This window comes from Peromyscus eremicus, chromosome 8a, assembly GCF_949786415.1.
Source record: "Peromyscus eremicus chromosome 8a, PerEre_H2_v1, whole genome shotgun sequence".
NCBI lineage: Eukaryota > Metazoa > Chordata > Mammalia > Rodentia > Cricetidae > Peromyscus > Peromyscus eremicus.
The window spans coordinates 12,794,708-12,817,776 of NC_081423.1; the positions used below are offsets into that span (position 1 = coordinate 12,794,708).

The window sequence follows — 23,069 nt, forward strand, 5'->3', positions numbered from 1 at the left end:
AATTCAAGTGTCCACCCCACACAGCTGCCCACAGACACATATGCACAGGTGTATACAGGCAGAACCCCACACTCACTGGACAGGAACTCCAGGAGGGGGATGGCCATGCTGGCCGTGGCGGAAATGTGCGTCAGCTTCACTACCAGGACAGGTAGTGCCTTGATGATGATGTCAGGCATCTCTACGCTGCAGATGGCCAAGGCCACCACACACTGGCTGGCACAACGGTAGATGAGGCCTTGCTCCAGGCAGTAAACCATCTCACGCTGACGGAAACAAGATGTGAGATACAATGAGTCTACCTGCCACCAACTGGCATGGTACTCCTAAGCCCTGCCCAGCAGCCAGGCTGCTCAGGTACACCAGGTACTTCCCCTAACCCTGCCAGGAGGGCCGGGCTGCTCAGGTACACCAGGTACTTAGCCTAAGCCCTGCCCAGGAGGGTCGGGCTGCTCAGGTACACCAGGTACTTCCCAGGTCTTGTTTCCTTCTTTTGCCTGCTTTGAGATGATTCTTGGAGGAGAGTGGGGGCAAGTCTTAGAAATGCCTCTCGGTGCCTAAGTGAGTCCATCCTCACAGATGGTCCCCTCCCTATGGCCAACAGGATGAAACCACATGTCCAGGGGTCACACTCCCATCATTCTGGCCTCCCAAAGGACTGGCCCTGAGGAGAAGCACCAACTGATGTGACAAGTACCTCCTGGTTGGTGTCCTCTATGAAGGCAACAGCAGAGTAGCGGCCCAGGCCGCAGATGGGGCTCGACGCCCCAGAATACTTCTGCTTCCTGAGGCTAGCCCTCAGAAACATCTTAGATTCAGAGAGCCTCCGTGACCTTTGACCTGGCTTAGACGCTGCCCTTTGGCATAATGCCAGGGGGGTTGTGGAACACACCCCAACGCACAGGGCCATTTCCTTCAAGCTGGGCCTGTGGATGGAGCTGGAGCGTCAGTACCGGACTGTGCTGCAGTCAGGAACCTGGGCTCGGGAAAGACAGGCCTGAACTGCAGCCCCCTCCGGGCTGCCGGCACTGTGAGCAGGCTCCTGACCTCACCAATAGCTCCATTCTGTCATGAGACAGAGTAGAATCTAGGGGACACACAGCAGGTGGTAGAGAACAGTATGGGGTGACAGGAAATGAGCACACTGTGACTCTGACAGAGAAGTGACATCCAGGAGTCCTGACCAACCTACCACACTTCTTAAAGCTGGTCTGGTCAGCTGTCCCCAAACCTAGCAGAAAGAGCTTAAGGAGGCGGGGACCTGCTGGGGCGGGGGGTGGGGTGGGGGGTAATGGGCACAGCCAAGGGCCATATCAAAGCCCAGAGCTTATAGAAAACTTACAAGTTCTGTGGCTGGGACTCAGCTGCCCTCAGTCCCTGGAACAAAGCCAGCTGACCTCACCCTGGCCCAGCAGCCAGCTTAGAGTGCCCTCTGTCCCACTGTCCCTCTTCCCAGCTCTCACCTGTTTGGTCTTGTCCAAATAGTTGTGGTAAGATATTAACGCCGTTAGTACAGGAACCACAGCCAAGTGCAGATCCGTTCTCGAGAAGCCTTCTGGGGTACCTCGGAGCCGCTCAAGGGTCTTTGGATCTGAAAGCTACCGTATAAAACACAGTCCTGAAACCTCTGCTCGAAGCAATATTCCTCAGGCCAGGGGTGCGAGGCAAGCCAGAAGGTCCCCTACTTCCTTCCTGGCAAAGATCTCCCTGAGAAAACTCTCAACTTGTGACAGTGCAGCAGGAACATGACTATCACAGGTGTCCTAGGAGAGCAGAGACTCGGGGCATATATACTCAGTAACAGGTCCTTGATCAGGGACCTCCAATGCACATATTTGGAATGATTGGTGAGATGTGATCCCTAGGGCATTTTTGGCTTTATAGCCTCTGTTGGCCCCAGGAGCATGGTCTGGAGCCAAGGCTCATTCTGAAAGACAGACTCCCAGCTGGGTAGTGGCAGGCATCTGTGAGGAACATCCTCTGTTTTGGAGGAGAAAGCCCACCCCAAATGACACGGGAGGAGCATGCACAGGGCCTACAGCAGGCACACCATGGAGCAGAGGGCCGAAGACAGCTGGTCGACATTGCAGGGGGAGGTGAAAATGAGGACTTTGTAACGCAGTGACTCGGGCAGCTTGCTGAGCACCAGCTTCAGCACCTTCCAGTCCGTCTCCTAGAGGGGAGATGGTTAAGGGAGCGGCTTGTTAGACCTTGGTGACGGAAGTACTTGAGCTGTGTGTGCTGGTACACAGCTACAAGGCTTCTGCGTTTCTGTTCCCTTGCCCACGGGGTATTTATTGAACCTTGATCCGTGTCTAGTAGCCACTTCTCAGAGAGCCTGGGACAATGGACAGTACCTCGGACAGTGGTGGCCACCCTCCAGAGGCCAGGCTGAGTGGAGACCCAGCAGAGAGCAGTGCCTCCTCCATCTTAGTAGTTTAGGGTGTCCCCAGGCCTGGCTCTGCCCTCCCTCAGCTGCCAGTGACGGCACAGTAACTGCCTGTCCCTGCCTCTGCACTGTACTGAGGAGTCCCCACCCCTGAACATCTGCACCAGCGAAGCTTCTTCTACAACACGGACACTATGGCAGAAGAAGAGCAGAATTACGGCTGAGGGCGGAAGAGAGCACACAACAATCCATAGGCCAAGACTGCTGCCAGAGAGCCAGAGTGTCAGCCTAAGGCCACGGCTGCAGAGAGGACATGAGTCATGGCTCTGACTTCCACCTGCATTTGTCCATGAAGGAAGCCTAGTCCCAGGGCCAAATCCTAAGCAGTCCTGAACCCTCGACACTCTGTGACAGGAGGCCGTGATACACCCAGAAAACAATCTGCCAGCATCTCCAGGGACTCTGCGCCTTCCAGCCCCTCCAGGGCCCCCCACTCTATCTCCCCCCCCTCCAGGGCCCCTCACTCTCTCTCTCCCCCCCTCCAGGCCCCCCCACTCTGTCTCTGCCTTGGTCCTTGCCTGGCATCTTTAGCACCTCTCACTGCACAAAACCATACTACCTGCTTCCAGCCTTTGCTGACTCCTGTCTCTAGAACCTTCTCTACTTTCCATGCCAGACCTCAGTTTACCTGGTAGATGTCCCTCAGGCATGACTGTACTCACTCTAATGCTACACTGACCACTTGTACCCTCCCCACGAGATGCATGTTGATCTAGGGTTACTGTTACCTGGCTACTTATCTGAGTCCTGCTGCAAAACTTCACTCATACAAGGGTGAACATTTTGATTTATTTCAAGAATTTGATACCCTCAGGGCAGGGGCAGCTCAGTCTGCCCTGACGGAGCCCGAGGAATGGCCCACCTCACCTGTTTCAAACACTGCAGCAAGACGCGGAAGAGCAGGGAGTAGGGCAGATGGCCGAGCCGTACAGCAGGGCCCGTGGGCACAGGGCCAGGGGGCCCAGCTGGAGGTGAAAGGGGCCCACTGGCCTTCTTCTCAGAGGCCCTCTCCAGTTCCCTGTGGACAGGTGGGACACGCAACTGAGCCAGTACCACGAGTTAGAACAGACAGGGTCCCTCCTGACGCAGCTTTAACGGCATCCCTTCTGGAGAGTTCCTCTTACGTGAGACTAACTGGGGCAGAGAGCACGCAGCTCCATCTAATGAACAGCCCACCCCGGAGCACGAGAGGCGTTGGTACACATACATGCAGTCACAGACGCAGTAGGGGCTGAATCTCACGACCCCATCCTTGTTGGGCAGGCCCAGCCGGTGGAGCGAGTCAGCCCGCAGCAGCAGCAGGAAGTCAAAAGCCTGCCGGGGGAGCAAAACGGTTACCAGTCAAGCCAGCAGCCCGACTCCAGGGCCGCAGAGAAATCCAACCACTCAGCACTCTGAAGAAATCGAAGCCCGCACTTCTAAGCTGGTGTCCTACAGAAGGAGACTTCTTCCCAGGAGCTATGTGGTTCCCCGGACACCATACAGCCACCAACACCAAACTGCCAATCATTCTCAGAGCCCCATCACTTCTCTCCAGTGACCAACTAGTCTGAGTGCTTGAAGAACAGGCTCCACACTGGGCCCGGGAGGCCTCAGGGCTTTCTTCTTAGTGACCTCCACTCATCGGAGGCATCAACACGGCAAGCTGTCAGCAGCCGTCAGGCCTTGCCCAGTCCTCCCCTCCCTTCTCTCTACTAGCTCTACCCAAGGGAGCCCATGCTACGGCATACTGGAGATTGTTCAGCACCAGGAGCCCTGGAACTACATGCCAACCCTAGGAACCAATGTGCCCCTCTCCTGGACAACTGTGTGACTTCAGCGTGATGAGCCACAAAGGTACAAGAATTGGCCAAGGAAAGGCAGTAGGTCCTTGGCAAGACAGATGCAGCAGATGCTAAGGAGAAGTGTCTTGAAGAGGACCCTCCCTAGGCCACCTACTGTCTCTCTAGACTGTTGTAACACATCTTCCAAGCCTAAGGCAGCATGCTGGGCCCCCCAAGAACTGGTCACCCGCCTGGCATTCTCACCTGTAGCCGGATGCTGCTAGCAATGGGCAGGGAGTAGCCATGCTTGTAGTGGAGCTGGATGTGGCTAATGAGCGTCTCATACACCCGAGTGGCATGGCTGGCAGGTAAAGTGTATAGCTTGGTCTGCAGAGAAAGAGTGCACCAATCCTTCGACAGCAGCCAGGGAGATGGCACCCCTGACTCGGGAGAGGAAACAGCATCACTTCTCCAAGACGAGGCAGCAGCCTCCCCCATGCTGTCCTCTGTCCCTTCAGTCATCTGTGCCCATCTCATCAGCAGGGCATCGGGTAGCGAATCAGGAAACACATCCAGTGAGTCCGGACGGCAGTGCCTGACCGTGTGCACATTCCTCATATGCCCTAAAGGGGTTTTCAGTCCTCCAGGACTAAGCAAGTCAACAAGGAGAGCCTGGGTGGGGGAAATTCACTACAAGCGCCATCATTCCACTGAAAGAGCCCCTCAGCCCATCCCAACAAGGCCCTGGCACTCCCACTGGGAGCACGGCCCCTCAAGCACATACCATCCCAACAAGGTTCTGGCCCTCCCTGGCAGGTGACAGGCAATCTCAGGAGAAAGGCCTTGAGGTGTCAGCAGCTCTGGGGAACCCCAGGGGCCTTCACGGTCTCTGAGCCTTGGAGGTGAGTAGTGGGCACAGATAAACTCATCACTGTTTTTGGTTGTTGTTTGGTTGGTTGGCTCTGATTTGGGTTTTGGTTGTTGCTTTTTCCTGGCTTGCCTGGAATTCTCTGTATTCGCTGGCCTTGAACTCATAGAGATACACCCGTCTCTTCCTCCAGAGTGCTGGGACTGAAGGTGTGTACCACACTCAACTCTCTTCTTGTAAAGACAACTGATACAGCTATTTTCCCTAGTCTCAGAACACACCATCCAAAGCCCTGCCCTAGATGACTTGAGGGGACAAATTTTTTTTCAAGACAGGGTTTCTCTGTATAGCCCTGGCTGTCCTGAAACTCACATAGAGTTGGCTTTGTAGCTAAAGGCATTGCCAACATGCCCGATGACCTGAGTTTGACTCCTGTAATACACAGAGCCAAAGGAGAAAATCAACTCTCATAAAAGGTGTCTGTCCTTGGCCAGGCGGTGGTGGTGATGCCTTTAATTCCAGCACTCGGGAGGCAGAGGCAGGCAGATCTCTGTGAGTTCGAGGCCAGCCTGGTCTACAGAGCGAGATCCAGGACAGGCACTAAAATTACACAGAGAAACCCTGTCTTGAAAAATAAAATAACAGACTGGAGAGATGGCTCGGAGGTTAAGAGCACTAACTGCCCTTCCAGAGGTCCTGAGTTCAATTCCCAGCAACCACATGGTGGCTCACAACCATCTGTAATGAGATTTGGTGCCCTCTTCTGGCCTGCAGTCATACATGCTGTAGTAAATAAATAAATCTTTAAAAAATAATAATAATAACAAAAGAAGTGGGGCTCTGGAGATGGAGTGGGAAAGCACATGCTCCACAAGCACAAGGACCGGCCTTTGGATCCCAGAACCCACACAGTGGGCTGTGGCAGCACACAACTGTACTCCAGAGCTCCTATGGGAAGACTGCGGCAGAGACAGGAGCGTCCCTGCAAGCTCCTAGGCCAGCTAGCTGGGAGCAGTCAGTGGTGAACAAGAGACTGTCTCAGATAAGGTGGTCAACGAGGACTGTCACCTCAAGCTGTTCTCTAACCTCCAAGTGCACATTGTGGCATGATGTGTCTACACTCACACACAAACGAACACACTAAAAAATAACACAAAACTAAACCAAATCAAACCAAACCTGTGACAGCTCCTCACATGTATATTATGTTGATGCAGCGTCTCATTATATAGCCCAGGTTGACTGTGGGGACAGCTACACAGCCTTGTGAACATATTTGTAACCAAAGAGTTCTTCATTGTAAACAGAAGGAATTATATGATATGTGAAGTAATCCCAATAAAGCTCTCTCAAAATGAAAACAGCTACAGTGCAAACATGGGCTTTCTCCACACAGCAGCTGTAGTGGGAACAAGTAATACAGGAATGCAGAGGTAGCTCTGGGCAGCACAGACTAAACAGCTGTAAATAGCAAAGGACTTACTGCACACTGCAGGCCTCTCACACTTTGATCACATCTCCATACTGCTGCCCATTCTTACCACCCAAGCCCTGTAACCCTGTCAGAGCTGGGTCTTCCAGGAGATACACCTCTTTAGAGAAGTTTCCAGCAAGAGTGCACAAAAACTCGTCTTCTCTCCCTTCCAGAGCACCCACCTGCAGGATGACCAGGAGCCCCAGGACCGCAGTCTTCACATCCTCCAGGGAGGCCGAGTACACTGCCATGTCCCTTTCTTCCAGATCCAGGGGTGGAGAAAGAGAGCGTGCCATCACCTTCCAAGAGACCAACACATAGGTTCCAAATTCAGGGATCCCAGGCGATTACCCACAGATCTAACTCTACCAAAAACTCCTTCTTTTGTACTTCTCAGAAGGGCAGATACACTTTTACACAGTGACTGTTCACAAACTACATTTCAAAACTCAAAGCAAAGTGAGTATGCCGGCAGGAGGAGGGCCACAGCCCTGTATCCCATCTCTGCACTATTATTCTTCAGATGTCCAGCCCCGATCCCTGAGAATGACAAAATACTCATTTGCAAGGTGCTAAAGGCAGGACACTGGCCAAGCAGCAAGGTGGCTCAAAATGGTCTCTTGACATCACACATCTCTGCTGGGAGGAATGCCCCTGTCCACGGCAAGAGCCACCAGTCACAACGATAAGAATGGGGCAGACCAGTGCCACTTTGAGATCTTTGGCAGCAGTTAACTCTACAGCTCACACACGATTGAGCCTGTGTGATAATGAGTATTCAGAGACGGGGAATGCCTGGAGGGCGCTCACCAACCTAAGACAGAGCGCCTGTGTAGCCTGGGCAGGCGTCTCCATGACGGGTAAGGTGACCTGCTGACGTCCCACGCAACCTAAGTCAGAAGCTCATTTTTTAGTAAAAGGGGGACCTGTAGGGCCCTGGCCCCTGTTTTGGGTAACTGTTGCCTTACTTGCTGACCTTGACCTTGATATCCTCCCTAATTCCCTGCTGGGTTCCACCCTCCCAACGCTTAAGGGAAGTTCCTTGTCTGTGTATCCTGCACAATGGGCGTTAACAGCTTAGATGCAAGATTGTAAAACATCGTAGCAAACTTTTGCCCTCCGGGGTTCTCCCATTGTGCTGTAAGCCTGTATTTAAGACCTCCTCCCTCCTTCAATAAATGGCATTGGGCATTTAAAAAAATAATAAAATTAAAAAAAAAAAAAAAAAAAAAGAATGGGGCAGAATCCAAGGGATGCTCTGTCCACTGGGCTTTGTCCACACCAGCCCAGACATCTAGATGGTTCTCACTTTTTCAATGATGTCCAGCAGACTGTTGAAGTGGTGAGTGTGGCAGCCCTCAGCCAGGTCCACCAGCAGCTGGGTGGCCAGCTTTCGGACCTGGTGGTCTTTATCCTCAGGGATGTGAGAGAGCTGAGAGATGACCACCGAGTTAATCAGTTCCTCCTGCATTGGGCACAAGTTGGAAAAGGTAAGCTTCCAATCCCACAGTGGGGCACATTTCAGTGACACACTGTGACTCCTTCAAGCAGTTAAGGTGTCACTAAAGACTGCAGAAAAGCTGGACAATGACAGACACTTCCTTTAGCCTTTGTAAGTCTCTGGATTCCATCTCCAAACCACATATATACAAAGAACCCTCCTCAGTGGAGGGCCATGCACCACTATGAGTGTATGTATGTGTTGGGCAAAAGGAAACCCTGACATCGGACACTGTGATGAGAGCTGGGACTGGGAAAAGACAACAGGAAGAGGATACATGAAGACCAACTCTGGTAAGAAAGAACAGAGAGTCCAGGGTTCCTTTTTGAAAGAGCACTGAGCTCCACCCTGAGCAAGGATGGACAGGACTGTAGGAGAGATAAGCGAGGGGCACAGAAAGGCTGGGAGGGGAGAGAAAGTGAGGAAGCTGGGCAGTCAGGCTGCCTGAGGGGCATGCACACGGAGAGAGATCTGTCTGAAGTGCGAAAAAAGCCACACAAAACATCAAGCACTGACACTGCTCCCCAAAGCAAGAATAATGCCACAGACTCCAGGAAGGGAGGAGAGGGGACGGCACACAAGATGACCTAGTGCAGCCTGGGGCAGCCGGTAATGGTGGATGGTGGAAATGATCACAGAAACACACCACACACCAGACTGTTCTGGAGGCTGCAAGTATGGGTCAGTGGCAGGGCACTTGCTTAACATGTGTAGGACCTGGGCTCCTTCCCCAGAACACAGATACAAGAAGATTTCTGAAGTCAGACCAGACTTTTCACAAACTCCCGGGTTCTGAGTGAGGCCTAGGCCAGAACGCCACAAGTACCTGCCTCGCTTCTTGGCAGCCTCTAGGCCCAGCACAGGCTTGACCAGGAACCACAAGATAAATAAACCATTGTGTGCACAGGGAGGGAGAAAGTCAGCTGGAAGCATGCCATAAAGGGGAGCCAGGAGGACCCCCAACAGAAACCAGCTCAGCTGGAGCGTGTCCAAGGTCCAGGTGGGGTGGAACCCAGAGCCAGCCACCCCCAGCACATGAATACACACCTCATAGAACTGCCTGTTGATAAGCAGCACGAAGGACAGCACGTCCAGCACCTTGATGCGCACGGCACTGCGGCACTCATTCCTGGGAGAGGAGCAAACCTGCTTCAGCTGGCTGACAACTCTCGCACCCCCATACATGTGCACTGGGCAGGGAGGTCCAACTGCAGACTACCCTCATGGAATCCATCAACAGCCTGACCGAGACCAAGGAACAGGGCTGCCTTCTGAGAGGCCATCTTTATGAACCACCATGTGGACACGAGGACACTGTCCTAGTGAAAGGCCAACCTTCCCACTCATCAACAACTGCAATTCTGGAGAATCTCCCTGAGATCTTGGACAGGCCCCTGGTGACAAAGGGATCACAGAGGCTCTGCTACCTGAAGAACCTGTCCATCAACAGCTGCAAGTTCTGGATCCAGCCATCCTTGGCCGGGTGGATGGACTGGGCTCTGTAGGATATCAAGTTTAAGAGAGAAGACTCCTGTCAAAGGAAATAATTCAAGGTCAGTGAGTCACTGGCCCTCCTGCAGATGCTACCAACCTGCTACTAGGCTGATGACCCAGGAGAACCCAGTTTGCTCAGAGATTAGCTGCCTCACGGCCCGGTAGGGAATTAGCAAAAACGAAGATCTGGAAGTGAGAAACTCATGTCAAATCCAGGGAACAGCCTGGCAGTAAGAGAGTAATCCTGGTAAAATGACTGCTGCCCTCTGGGAGAGCTGGTCTCTGTAGAACCAACGCAGAACCTCTCTCCACACAGGTGGGAGGAAATTGATGGTTAGGCTAGCACAAAGCTCTTTAACAAACCCACACAAGCCTGCTAGCTGATGCCTGCCAGGCTTCCTGCTAGAGCACAGATCCAGGAACATAGGAACCTGTCCCTCCTTTACTTGAAAATCAGAAACCATGGGAACCATTCTCCACAGCCCCACCAGGAAAGGGTCCTTACAGGTCTCTGATCTGCATAGCTCTCCACCAGTTCATAGTATCTTTCCTGAGAGCCATGGAACTCGTTCTGGTCACAGAGCTCCTCCACAGTGGTCAGCAGGTCATGGACAATGGTCCTGAGTTCTGGGCTGTCCAGGTTCTGTAGTACCAAGATAGACCACATAAACTCATTTCCTTTACCCTCTGAACACAGCCTGAGAGGAGCTACATACAAACACACCCATGCACCCCCACACACACTTAGACACACATTTTTAGCTAGGCTATCTGAGATGGAAACCATTGCTATGGCCCATTTCCTACCACAGGAATGGAAGGGGAGCCTATGAAACCTGGTCTGGAAAGGAGAGCAAACAGGAGGTGAAAATACTACACCCCCAAACCCTTGCAAGCTTCTCCCAGATTCTAGTACCTTTCAGTTTCAGGAGCATGGCCTCCTCCCTCCTCTGCTAAGCCCAAAGCACCTCCTGGTCAGTCCATTCGACCGACCAACAACAACTCAGCTTGGACCTTGCCAAGTCCGTTTTCCCTTCCACTGGCATGTCCTTATCATCAGCTGTCCCAGGCTAAGCTCATGCTGGACCCTGACCTCATCCCCTCTGCGTTCATGGGAATGTATGGCCCTGGTGTTTTCTTTAGCTCTGTGGTCAGCTCTCACTAATGTTGTCCTCCAAAGTCACAGCGGCAGTGTGGTGCTCTGGAGACTGCCTTAGGGCCTGCTCAAGCATGGAGGTGACTGCCCCTGTCACTTGGTCTGCACTGGACAACTAGCTCAGCCCTTGCTCACCTACTGCACATTCCTCTCTAGAGCCGAAATAATGGTGCACACTTGGAAAAACAAGATCTGTCCTTCAATGGAAGACAAGTCAGCCCCACCAAGAACCACCAGCAAACAGCCACACCAAGCTCTCGGACCCCAAGAAAGGCCCAAATGCACGGAAGGGATGCATGCATGCCACCCATCAGGGACAAGCCCGCCTGTCTGGGGTCTTAGTCCTTTCTGGCATTCCTGCCTTACCTGGAGTTGCTGAAGCAGCCGTTCAATAATGTCCAGCAGAATATCCCATGTCACAGCCTGGAGCTCCTTTCTATACTTCTTGATGAGTCTTGTTATGGACAGAACAATCTCATATGACACCACCTCATTAGGACAGGTCATAGCCTGAAACACAGTGAGACGGAGCACAGAAGATCGACTGGTTTTTGCTCACATAGAGGAAGTCCCCCGCATCCTGTCTTAGAGCCGAGTGTAAAATGCATGGATGTGTAGCACTTACCACACATGCCCACAAAGCATATATGGAGCCCAGAAAGGAATCTGTTGTGTAAGACCCAAGACTCAAAGCCCCTACCTCCAAAAGGCCTCCCTTGGAGTCAGTAACTTCAAATTCTAGATAGAAGTACTATCACAGCACAAACCGACAGGTGCTAAGTTCTGGTGCAAGCAATGTAATGTGCAAAGACCACACCCTGCACCAGCCCTGTAAGACCCCTGCAGATCAGGAGACTGTACAACCAGATGAAAAGCAGTTTGTCTGAGCAGTTCTGCTCTAAGATGAGGATCCCAGCTCACCAGGAGCCATGAGAACTAACTACAAGCACATCCAGGAACCTCTGGACACCACAGGGTATCCACAACAGAAGCAATGCAGTGGACATCATCCAGAGATGCAAGATTACCACTTGACAAACCGGGCCCAGCACCGAGAGGAGGAAGGGCTGTCCCGGGGCAACACTAACGGGCAAGCAATGAAATTCAAAAATAAAATGTTTTTCTTCTTTCTTTTTCTTCCTTCCTTCCTTCCTTCCTTTCTTTTTTTCGAGACAGGGTTTCTCTGTGTAGCTTTGGAGCCTGTCCTGGAACTCACTCTGTAAACCAGGCTGGCCTCGAACTCACAGAGATCCACCTGCCTCTGCCTCCTGAGTGCTGGAATTAAAGGCCTGTGCCACCACCGCCTGGTGATAAAACATTTTGAGAATAAATCTGTTCATAGCCCCAAATCTCATCCACAGTTACAAGGCAAGGACTAGAAGCAGCTGCTCAGCTGCAGCCCAGTAAGCTCCAGCCGGACAAGGGGGCAAACCTGATGTGAACTCTCCCACTCTTCCCAGCCCACTGTGGTACAGAAAACCCTTTACCTCATAAAAAGATGGCAACACAGATGTGGGGGAGTTCTTCAGAGAATAGAGTCGGTGAGCTCCCCAGAGTGCCATCCCTACAAAGAACACGGCTCCTCTCAGCAGCGGGGCATCTTCCATGTACGATCTGAAAATGTTCCCAGGAGACTCATGTGAGCAGAGTCCCAGGTCAGTGTGGGGCCCAAGGTGGAACCCCGGAGACACCTTGCACTTATGGTGCAGAAGTGTAATTGGGGAAATGCACAAGGAAATAGAGGTCAGCGGCAACTACAGTTCCTCCACAATGTGTTCAGACGGCCACTGCTGATCACCATGGGTTATGGTTCACATTCGACAAAGGAACTCCAATGTGAGTGAGGGACAAGACCCGAGCCTCATGGTGCTAACACCATGGTGAAATAGAGACTCAAGAATCCCACAATGCTACACCTGAGAGGCCGTGGACATAGTGAAAACTACTCCAAGAAGCCAGGCAGCTAACCACCACATCAGGACCTCATAGAACATTCAGGACTCAGCACAGGTAGAAAGAACATTTTACCAGGAGTAAAGTGTATATGTAGACCCTTAGCAGGAGGGAGAATACCAAGAAAGAAAAGGCAAGAGGTTTATGGGACTAAGATAGGGTTAAGACATCCTCTGGGTCTGTTTCATAGGAGAGACCATGATGATTTCAGACAAAGGGCAACATGGTCAGATCTATGTAGGAGAACCCCATTTGGTGCTATACAGCAGTAAGCTTCAGGAGGCAATGATGGAGGTCAGGGAGCAGCAAAAAGGAGAGCTCTGGTGTTGGTTCCACCAGACAGGGGGCAAATCTGAGCCACCCCTCGGGATAAAAGCAGCAAGACTTATAATGGCTTGGCTACAGGGGTGAAGGTGAGGCCAACATCAAGTCAGTGCCACAAATCTAGATTTGTAGCAGGGTAGGAAGGGGGCCACACTATGGCCATCAGGGCTGGAAAGAAAGCCTGGAGTCTAAATGTGAACATTCTGATTGGACTGGCAGAAGCAGAAGATGGCAGTCAGATCCACATTGGAGAACAGCTACCCAAAAGGAACAGGAAAACCCCAAGCTCATCAATGGTAGCCAAGCTTAGTCTAAAGCTTTCCCCCTGATCCTACCCACCCATCCTCAGCAGGCCCCTCGGCAGGCATGCTCACACTCGCCTGTCCTCCAGGATGCGGCACATGGTGTAGATGGCGCTGTGGCCCAGGTGGGTGCCTAGAAGATTCCGCATCAGCTGGGAGACAGAACACACACATACCGTAAGGGTTAACTCTTAGACGCCCCGGGCTCAAGGGGAAGCAGCCCCAGCCTCTGCCTGCCTTGCAATGGACACTGCTCAGCAGTCCCACCAGGAAACTAGCTCACTGTGTCCTCCTTCCAAATGCAAAAAAACAGAGTCCTCAACACATCTCCCAAACCTGGGTTTCAGCTCAACCACCTCAAATGGCCAGCAAGACGCCCTCAATGGGTCACTGCCTGGTGATCCCAAAAGTCTAGCAGCATTCATTGCAGACAACACAGCCCTATCCTGCCAGGTGCTGGCAGCAGACATTTCCTGGGGAAGGAGCTGCCAGAAATCGCCCAGGAGACACCCACCTTCCAGCAAGGCTCGCACAGCTCCTTGACATTGATGGTGCGGCAGAGGGTGATAATGAACAGAGGGAGGCTCTCAGCTGGCAGGCAGTTATAGCAGACCACAGCATCCAGCACTTGCAAGGACACCTACAGAAGGGGTAGAGCATCATGCTGGTGCCCCCAACCCTTACCTTCCTCCCTACTGCCCAAGCAGCCTCTGTAGGAACCATAGTGCAAGTGAGCAAGAGTGAGTGTGCACTTGGGAGGCACCATTACACACCATCACATCCTAAGCTGTTACTCCATGATCTAGACTACTCAACTGTATACTCTTACAGGTCAGCGGCCTGAGCAGCCTCCAGAATCCACACAGCCAGAGAATGGCAAACAGGGCTTGACATCACATCCCAGCCTCCCAAAACTAAAGCTGAGAGTTACTGACCTCAATGTCTACAGAAGACACTGTCTGGATGCATAATAGACAAATCATGCTAGAGGAGAAAAAAAAAAAAACAAAAAAACACCAAAGTCAGACCAAATAGTGTTTCCCGGAAGACTCTATGACTGTATTTCATTTTTGTTTAATGTGTAGTATCAGTTATTTGAATGGCTTGTCCATAGTGTGCCTATCCTGTGCCAACCACAGGCCTAGTGTTGAGTGCATGGTGTAAGTAAGAGAAAGCCTCTGCTTTCATGGATATATACAAAATGGTCTAAAAAAAAATTCGGGCTCAGTGGTTAAGAGCACAGTATGCTCTTCTGGAAGACTCAGGTTCAGTTCCCAGTACCCAAATAGTGGCTCTCAAACATCTTTAACTCCAGGACCAGAGTTTCTGATGCCTTCTTCTGGTCTCTGCAGGCACTGCACACACACGGTGCACAGACATATATGCAGGCAAAACACCCATACACATGAATAAATTAATTAAAATAATTTTTGTAAATGACAAAAAGAAGCTGGGAGTGGTGGCACACACACTTTAATCCCAGCCCTCAGGAGGCAGAGACAGGGAGATCAGTCTGAGTTGGAGGCCAGCCTAGTCTACAGAGTGAGTTCCAAGACAGCCAGGACTGTATAGTGTGACCCTGTCTAAAAATCAACCACAACATAAAAAAAATGACTAAAAGGGGGCTGGCGAGATGGCTCAGTGGGAACTTCCTCCACTTGAGTTTTCTCCTCAGAACATACACAAAAGTGGGAAGAAAAAACACAGACTTCACAGTTGTCCTCTGACCTCCACACATGAGCCATGGCACGTGTGCAAACACAATAAAAAAGGAAAATATAAAAATAAAAACATGGGCTGGAGAGATGGCTCAGACGTTAAGAACACTGGCTGTTCTTCCAGAGGCCCAAAGTTCAATTCCCAGCAACCACTTGGTGGCTCACAACCATCTGTAATGAGATCTGGCGCCCTCTTCTGGCCTGCAGGGGTACGTGCAGACAGAACATTGTATACATAATAAATAAATCTGGCTATGTCCACTGCCAACCTCCTATCTGGCAGTTTCACCCACTTTATTCACCCTGCGGAGCTAAGCTTAAGACCCAAGACAGTGGAACAGTCACCAAAGTAACACTAAGGTTCTTTTCTTTCTTCTGGAGCTGGGGTGGAATCCAGGGTCTCTGGCATGCTAGCAACAGCTCTGATACTCAGCTTCATCGCAGCCCTTAATTCATTTTTTTACTTACTGAACCATTGATGCAATGTATTCGTCAAGGTAACAGCTGTTGAATTTGACTAGATTCACAAGTACCAGAAGGAATTCTGAGGACAAGCCGACATCCATCCACTGCAGGACAAACTCGGCTGCAGGAGAAAAGTGGAAGCTATACTCCTCCTCCCCAGGAGAACGAGCCTGCATCCTGTTACTGCAACACACTAGACCCAAGGAGGCGTGACAGGAGTCTGAGCAACCCGGCCCTCCTCCCCAGGAGAACAAGCCTGCATCCTATTACTGCAACACACTAGACCCAAGGAGGCGCGACAGGAGTCTGAGCAACCCGGCGCAGATACTGGCTCTGCCTGGGTGCTGGGGCTGTGTTGATAGAAGAAGCAAGCATTCCTTTTATTTTATTTTAGTTTGGTTTCTCGAGACAGGGTTTCTCTGTGTAGCAGCCCTGGCTGTCCTGGAACTTGCTCTGTAGACCAGGTGACCTCCAACTCAGAGATCTGCCTGGCTCTGCCTCCCAAGTGCTGGGATTAAAGGCCTGTGCCACCACCGCCCGGCAGAAGCAAGCATTCCATTCAAGGCCTGACTCCATAATAGGGGCACAGACATTACAACGATTGCTCAGGAACAGGTTCTTTTCTTTTTCTTTCTTTCTTTCTTTTTTTTCTTCCAAGACAGGGTTTCTCTGCGTAGTTTTGGTGCCTGTCCTGGATCTCGCTCTGTAGTCCAGGCTGGCCTTGAACTCACAGAAATCCTCCTGGCTCTGCCTCTCGAGTTCAGCGGGGATTAATGGTGTGTGCCACCACCCCGGCAAGTTCTTAAGAAGTGCCCACCCCACAAGAATCTCTGGATAGACACTGGCAAGGCTGCAGGCCACACAGGCTGAGAAAATATGGCGGCAAACTCAGTGATAGCCCCTGTCCAGAGGCAGACCCACTGCTGAGGCCCACTTCCGGGCATCAGAACGGGCCCACGCTGAATTACTCCCCAATCTTTCCGTTTTCCCTCACCAAAGGGAAATGAGGTCTTAACCTTACTGAAACCTGTCATATGACAGGAGGAAAGGAGGGCAGAAACAAGGGTGGGATGTCAAGCAACACTGATGCAGCAGTGACATCACAGACCCACTGGTAACAAGGAAGACAGGAGCCAGGCCCTTAGGATGAGACCAGGTCAGCAGCACCCTCTCCAAAGACAAATGCACCACCCATCTCAAAGGCACCGTCTGGCCCTGCCAGTCAAAGGCTTCAAGCAACAAGTTTGAGTGAATCCCATGAGTGCATCTGTAATCAGCCCCCAAGACAAAGGAATCCAGATGAGCAGGGACAATAGAGTCCCGTGCTCCTTGCAGGTCACCTCATAAACTGCAGCACTCCTCCAGGTTCGGGGGGGCTTTCTCATCCCAGAGACCTCTGATTCCCAAGGCCAGAGGAACCTCATGCTCTGTATGGCACCTACCCAGTTCTTCTTCCAAGTACGTAATGTGCCTTCCATTGTCTGTGAGGGCCTTAAAGACTTCTAGCCTTTCATGGAGGTCTTCACTGGAGGGATAGTCCTTGATCACTTTGAAGAAGAGAGCTCTGAGGACCCCCAAACGGTCACCCTAAAGACAAAACCATGAAGTCAACAGAGTCCCGTCAGCATCTCCCACACAGCTATCAAAAAGCCAAAAACTGCATCGGCTCCCAAGACTCCAGGCATGCTCTGTTTTCCCTCTAGAAGCACCTCTGAATGACAGATAAGTCAGCGATATCATAGGGCTCAAACAGGGCTCGGCCAGAAGCACTGGCCAACAGCTGACTGGCATGCATAATCCACCTAATGCATCAAGCTCTGGTCACGGACAGGCAGACAGGAGTAACCATAAAGCTCCTGCTCTGGCCCAACTCAAGATTCAGGATAGGTAACTGTGTACTCATAATGTGAGGACAAAGATCTACCCCAGAAGAGGTGCCACAGCCCTTAGGAGACACCACAGCCTGAGCACAGTAAGAGTAAGGAGAAGCCTAAGAGGCCAGACTATTCAGAAAGAGAGTGGCCTAGAGGAAGACCTGTCCAAGAATGAACAGAGAGGGGCCGTGGGCATTAAAGGGTCAGCTGAGACCTAAGTGGCCAGAGATTAATAAGGAGGGGAAGTGGCCGTAACTGGAAAACTGGTAAAAAAAAAAAAAAAAAAAAAAAAAAAAAAAAAAAAAAAAAGCACGCTAACAACAGCCGTACTCCAGACATCCTGCACGAACTTCCCATCCCCAGAAGAAAGATACAGCTATCAGTCTCTACTCTCAGTAAGGTGGAGGCACAGGGAGCTAGTGACTGGCCAAGATCACCAGCCATGAGTTGTGACACCAGGATGTCCTCACACACACTTAGGCTCCAGAGCCTCTGTTAACCACTAGACCCTGCCCCTGGCAGACCCCCAAATACAGGAATCCAAACAGTGATGGCCTGCCTTCATCCCATAGGCTCATCCAGCTCTACCCCTTCCTTACCTGTCCCTGCACGATGGCCTTCAACAAGGCAAGAACTGCATGTCGAGCCTCTGGTGGCCGCTCTGGCTGTAGCAAGTCTGAGACAGCCTTCCAAAGTGCCTCCACTGCATGCTGCCACAACCAAGAGAGGCCAGTGATAAGAGTGTGATCTCCAAGAACCTTAGCCCCTCAATTAAGAACAGCACTGGTGACCACAGACTCTGAGACCATTCCAAACCCGAGTCTCCCTCTCTCTCTCTCTTTCTGGTTTTTCAAGACAGTGTTTCTCTGTGTAGCCCCGGCTGTCCGCAAACTTGCTCTATAGGCCAAGCTGGTCTCGAATTCACAGAGATCCACCTACCTCTGCCTCCTGAGTGCTGGGATTAAAGGCCTGCACTACCATGCTCGGCATTCAGCCAAGTCTCTATAACAGGCCCCAGGTCACAGGCTGGGGAAAGGAGAACAGCCAGGACAGGTGAGCAGTGCTAGCCTCCCCAAGACTGCCAGGGAACTCCCTGTAGATCTCTTCAGACTCAGAGGCATCATGGTGCTCAGAATAAGCACAGATGAGCCCTAAACATGCACCTGCCCAGAAACCTTCCTCCAAGGTGTTCCTGTGTGAGTCACCCCTGCTAAGTGTTACGAATCTACTTTGAGAGACTCAATGTGTGTGTGTTGTGGGGGAGTGTCCCAGCTACATCACACACATCTCGAAAAACTGGTGAATATGTAGCAAGTCACTTCCCTTGGTGGATCTGCATCTTCCCCTAAATCTCGCACATAAATGCTAGACAAGGCTGATGAAACTCCCAGGTGTCCTATGGCAACTCTGACTTCCAGAAGGAAAACTGTTCACTGGACACATAACATCAAAAAAATCTGAAAATACTGAACCAAAGTAAAGCAGCTTTGTGTGTTCTGTGAGGCTGCCTGATGCCGTCAGCCAGCTGCCTTTCTCAAACAGTGACCAAGACTGGTGTGCCTTGATTTATTCTCTGAGGCCACACCCTAACCTGGTAATCTTCATCCCATGTGTTCTAAGAGAGGTGAGAATGTGGGTGTAAATTCAAAGCCACCCTGGCCTACATAGTGAGTTCTAGGTGAGCCATGGTGAGTCCCTGTCTCTTTTCTTTTTTTGCTTCTTCTGAGACAGAGTCTCACTATGTAACCCTGGCTGTCCTTGAACTCACTCTGTAGACGAGGCTGACCTCAAACTCAGAGATCTGCCTGCCTTTGCCTCCTAAGTGCTGGGATTAAATGAGTGAGCCACTGCCGCCCAGCACCTGCCTCAACCTCAATCCCCCACCCACCAAAAAAGTGGATGAGCAGACACGCATATCCATAACCCTTTCCAGGAATTCAGAGGGAAACCCGTCCCTCTTGCTGTCATCAAGACAAGTCTCTCAGGGTTGTACTTGGGTCATTTCTAGAAGCTTCCACACCACTAAGATGAAATTTAAATCTCTCTAAACTGAATCATTACAATTCAGTGGTGGTGTATGACTTTAATCCCAGCACTCAGGAGACAAAGACAGGTAGATGTCTGAGCTCCAGGCCAGCCTGGTTTACAAAGCAAGTTCCAGGACAGCCAGGGCTACACAGAGAAACCCTTTCTCAAAAAAACAAAAAAACAAAAAAACAGGAAAGCTATCGGTCTGACATACACTTGTAATCCTATATTACACTGAAGAGGCAGAGGAAGGAGGACCAGATCAAGTTCAAAGCCAGCCTGGACTATACAGCAAGTCTCAGAAACAAAAAAAGAGAGCTTTTTCCATGGTTTGTAGAGAAACATTTTTAAGTGTGCAAGTAGTACAGTTTTTATTAAGTTTGCCCCACACTTGATCTATGGCCGAGGGTAACCTTGAACTTCTGATCCTCCTACCACTGCCACCTGGTTTATGTGGTGCTGAGGATTGGACCCACGCCTTTGTGAATGCTAGACAAGCACTCTGCCAACTAGCTACATTCCCAGCCCTGGTTTTTAAATTTTTGTTGTAAATCTACTTGGAATTTCTGTTGCTTCAATAAATAACCTAAAATCAAAAAAAAAAAAAAAAAAAAGAGAGCTCAAGGAAACAACAGAAAATTGAAGCTTCTAAACAGCCTAGAGCTGGATGCACAACTCCAGCGGTATAACTGAGGCAAACTTACCTCTTCAAATTTCTTAGTTTTTGCCACATCACATATCTGCGCTATCATACGGATGCGATTGTTGAGGCCACATTCACCACTCAGTTCCTAGAGAACAGAAAAAAGGAAAGGGGGCAATGGTTAGAAAAGGGTCCACTTAGCCGGGCCGGGCCACGGTGGCGCACGCCTTTAATCCCAGCACTCGGGAGGCAGAGGCAGGCCTGGTCTACAGAGTGAACTCCAGGAAAGGCACCAAAACTACACAGAGAAACCCTGTCTCGAGAAAAAAAAAAAAAAAAAAAGAAAAAAGAAAAAGAAAGAAAAGGGTCCACTTAACCGTCAGTCACAAATCACCTATCCTTGAACTCACATTACAGCCCAGGCCAACCTTAAACATATGGCAATTCTTCTGCCTCAGCCTCACAAGTACTGGGACCACAAGGGAAAAGCCACCATGTCCAACTGTAGACCTTTTCTCATTTTGTTTTTATTTGTTGTGTATGTAGTCCTAGGTGGCCCAGAACTCACTGTGAGGACAAGTCTGGCTTCAAACTCATAGAGATCTGCCTGCCTCTACCTCTACAGTGCTGGTATGAAAGGCATGTGCCACCAAACCTGGCCAGCTGTAGACCAGAATTCATGGAAGAGTTTACTTCTCCAGCTCTTGGAGTGACAAGAGGCACCTTTGTTTCCCTAACTGGAAGTTTTGTTAGATAAAATTCACATAACATAAAATATAGCATTATGACAATTTTATTTATTTATTCATAGTGTCTTCCTGTGTGACCCTAGCTAGCCTGGAACTCAGACCTAGACTATGCATGAGCTGAAGGTAGTCTTCCTACCTCAGACTCCCAAGTGCTGGGATTATGGGCATGAACAACCAGCCTGGCCATTGTAATAATTTTAAACTGCAAACTTCAAGATTATTACAATGCTTACAATCATCTCCACTATTTCAAGAATGTTTTAAACCACATACCAATTCCTTCCTCCTTCCAGCTCCCACAGCCTCCTCTATGGATTTGCCTATTCTGGACATTTTATGTTCTGGACATACTTCATACACTGGACTCTTATAAGGCTGTCTATGACCAGCTTCCTTCATGCAGCATGTTTTCAGTGTTCCTTCATGTTGGGGCATGTGTTACTATTTGATGCTTTCTTCTGTTAAACCATAGCCCATTGTATACAGATGCACTGTATTTGTTTACAACCCTCATTTAATGAGTCCGTTAAATCATACCCAACTGCATACAGATCTATCACATTTATATACAACCCTCATCCAATGAGGAGTATTTGGTTTGTATCTGAGTCGAAAATGTTCCAAGTATAAAAGTTCAACAATTACTTATGGGTAAGACATACATGCAGGCAAGAAACCCATACACAGCCGGGCAGTGGTGGTGCTCGCCTTTAATCCCAGCACTTGGGAGGCAGAGCGAGGAGGATCTCTGTGAGTTTGAGGCCAGCCTGGTCTACAGAACAAGTTCCAGGACAGCCAGGACTACACAGAGAAACCCTGTCTCAAAAAGAAAGAAAGAAACTCATACACGTAAAATAAAAATTAAAAGTAAATAAACAAGTGGACAAACTTGAGTTAAGGTCTTTGGTACCACGTGTGAGAGCGAGCATGCTGCTACACCCAGCACCAAGGCACTTCATTTGAGACATCAATTAATATCTCATCATATTCCTAACCCTGGGAAAAGGATGATTTTCAGGTCACATCTAGAAAAGTGGGCTTTCTTTTCTGTGTTTTGTTTTTTGCCTTTTTTGAGACAGAGTTTCTGTGTAGCCCTGGCTGTTCTGAAATCCTGTAGACCAGGCTGACCTCAAACTCAGAGATCTGCCTGCCTCTGCCTCTTGGAGTTCTGCAATTAAAGGCCTGTGCCCCCACTGCCTAGCATTTTTTTTTTTTTTCTGGTTTGTTTGTTAGTTTGAAGACCAGGTCTCAGTATTGTTGCTCAGGTTAGTCTAGAATTACGTTGCTCCAGGCTGGCCTCCAACTTCATAATCCTATCTCCTCAGCCTCCCATGTGCTGAGAGTACAGGGCATCCACCATGACCCTAGACAAAGTAAGTGTTCATGCATTACCTAAATCCTAAAGCAGGTGAGCTAGGGCAAGTCACCAAGATCCTGAGGAAGGACGTGTATATGTCTCCATAGTACTGGGGACAGCAGCCCTGTGCAGACAGTCACCAGCAACTATCTCCCACAGAGCCCAATGACAGACATACCCAGCCTTCCTTGCACTTTGTGCGGGGCTAGCCAAAAGAGAGGCTGCTCACTCACTCTCAAGATTTCCGACGTGATGATAAACTCCGTCTGTTTGCCTTCTGCACACCTGGGATTTGGCCTTGATGTTCCCAGTCCCAGCAGTGTCTTGAACTTCTCCTTCAAGCCTGAATCTTTGCTTGCTGGTTTGGCCATGGTGGGCAGGGCAGTACTAGAGAACTGCTCTGTGCAGAAGAAACATATTATGTGATACACCCGAGGAAGGGCTGTGCCCTCCTGCCCTTGAGATGAACCTCCAGTTGCCAGGATCCTAGGTCTAAGATAGGCCATAACCTGTCCTCCCTATAACCCCTGGGGCAACTCGATCTAACCAAGAGGGACTCCGCCACAAATCAGCCCAGTATAGGCCTGACCTAGGGAGCCGCCTGCCGCCGCGGGGTGCACAGAGCCATGCTGTTTGCCATTAGTTTTCTCCTTATGTAGAGGAGGAGCTGTCGCGAGGCCAACAGAAGCAGAGGCCCGCTCACACACGCAATGGATGGCTTGGAGCACAAGGACTTGTCAGCGGTGGGCGCGGCCGCGGCCTGGATACTGAAGGGCCAGCTCCCCTTCACCCCATCGCGACGCGGCCACACAATCACCCCGACCCGCGCCAGCGGTCAGAGCCTTGCGGGATACTCACCCCGCACGCGCCTCCCGCGCGCAGGACCTCCTGCAGCCAGGAAGGGCGCACACCCCCGGCCCAGAGCAGCTGCCGGAAGCGCAATCTGCACTT

The 23,069-nt window shown here is 50.6% G+C and overlaps 1 protein-coding gene across 13 annotated transcripts in view; it reads right to left on the reverse strand.

The window, feature by feature from the left end:
- The window catches only part of Tsc2 (TSC complex subunit 2), a 36,211-nt gene extending 13,150 nt beyond the window's left edge, over positions 1 to 23,061 (reverse strand). For 11 of the 13 annotated variants that reach the window (XM_059270206.1, XM_059270204.1, XM_059270205.1 and 8 more), the window contains exons 1-22: positions 22,977 to 23,061; positions 22,352 to 22,518; positions 20,074 to 20,160; positions 17,941 to 18,051; positions 16,910 to 17,054; positions 15,471 to 15,588; positions 14,220 to 14,268; positions 13,799 to 13,924; positions 13,363 to 13,436; positions 12,193 to 12,319; positions 11,072 to 11,215; positions 10,055 to 10,192; positions 9,483 to 9,586; positions 9,103 to 9,184; positions 7,864 to 8,019; positions 6,737 to 6,853; positions 4,477 to 4,599; positions 3,657 to 3,763; positions 3,317 to 3,467; positions 2,051 to 2,173; positions 1,464 to 1,598; positions 77 to 266 (exon numbers count right to left, since the gene is read on the reverse strand). In XM_059270206.1, the coding sequence (XP_059126189.1) occupies positions 77 to 266; positions 1,464 to 1,598; positions 2,051 to 2,173; positions 3,317 to 3,467; positions 3,657 to 3,763; positions 4,477 to 4,599; positions 6,737 to 6,853; positions 7,864 to 8,019; positions 9,103 to 9,184; positions 9,483 to 9,586; positions 10,055 to 10,192; positions 11,072 to 11,215; positions 12,193 to 12,319; positions 13,363 to 13,436; positions 13,799 to 13,924; positions 14,220 to 14,268; positions 15,471 to 15,588; positions 16,910 to 17,054; positions 17,941 to 18,051; positions 20,074 to 20,160; positions 22,352 to 22,489 (2,545 nt within the window). In that variant the 5' untranslated portion in view covers positions 22,490 to 22,518; positions 22,977 to 23,061. Of the gene's footprint in view, positions 1 to 76; positions 267 to 1,463; positions 1,599 to 2,050; positions 2,174 to 3,316; positions 3,468 to 3,656; positions 3,764 to 4,476; positions 4,600 to 6,736; positions 6,854 to 7,863; positions 8,020 to 9,102; positions 9,185 to 9,482; positions 9,587 to 10,054; positions 10,193 to 11,071; positions 11,216 to 12,192; positions 12,320 to 13,362; positions 13,437 to 13,798; positions 13,925 to 14,219; positions 14,269 to 15,470; positions 15,589 to 16,909; positions 17,055 to 17,940; positions 18,052 to 20,073; positions 20,161 to 22,351; positions 22,519 to 22,707; positions 22,939 to 22,976 lie in introns of those variants that run through there. The other 2 variants (XM_059270198.1, XM_059270197.1) reach the window with 2 other exon arrangements.
- Positions 23,062 to 23,069: the final 8 nt, after the last annotated feature.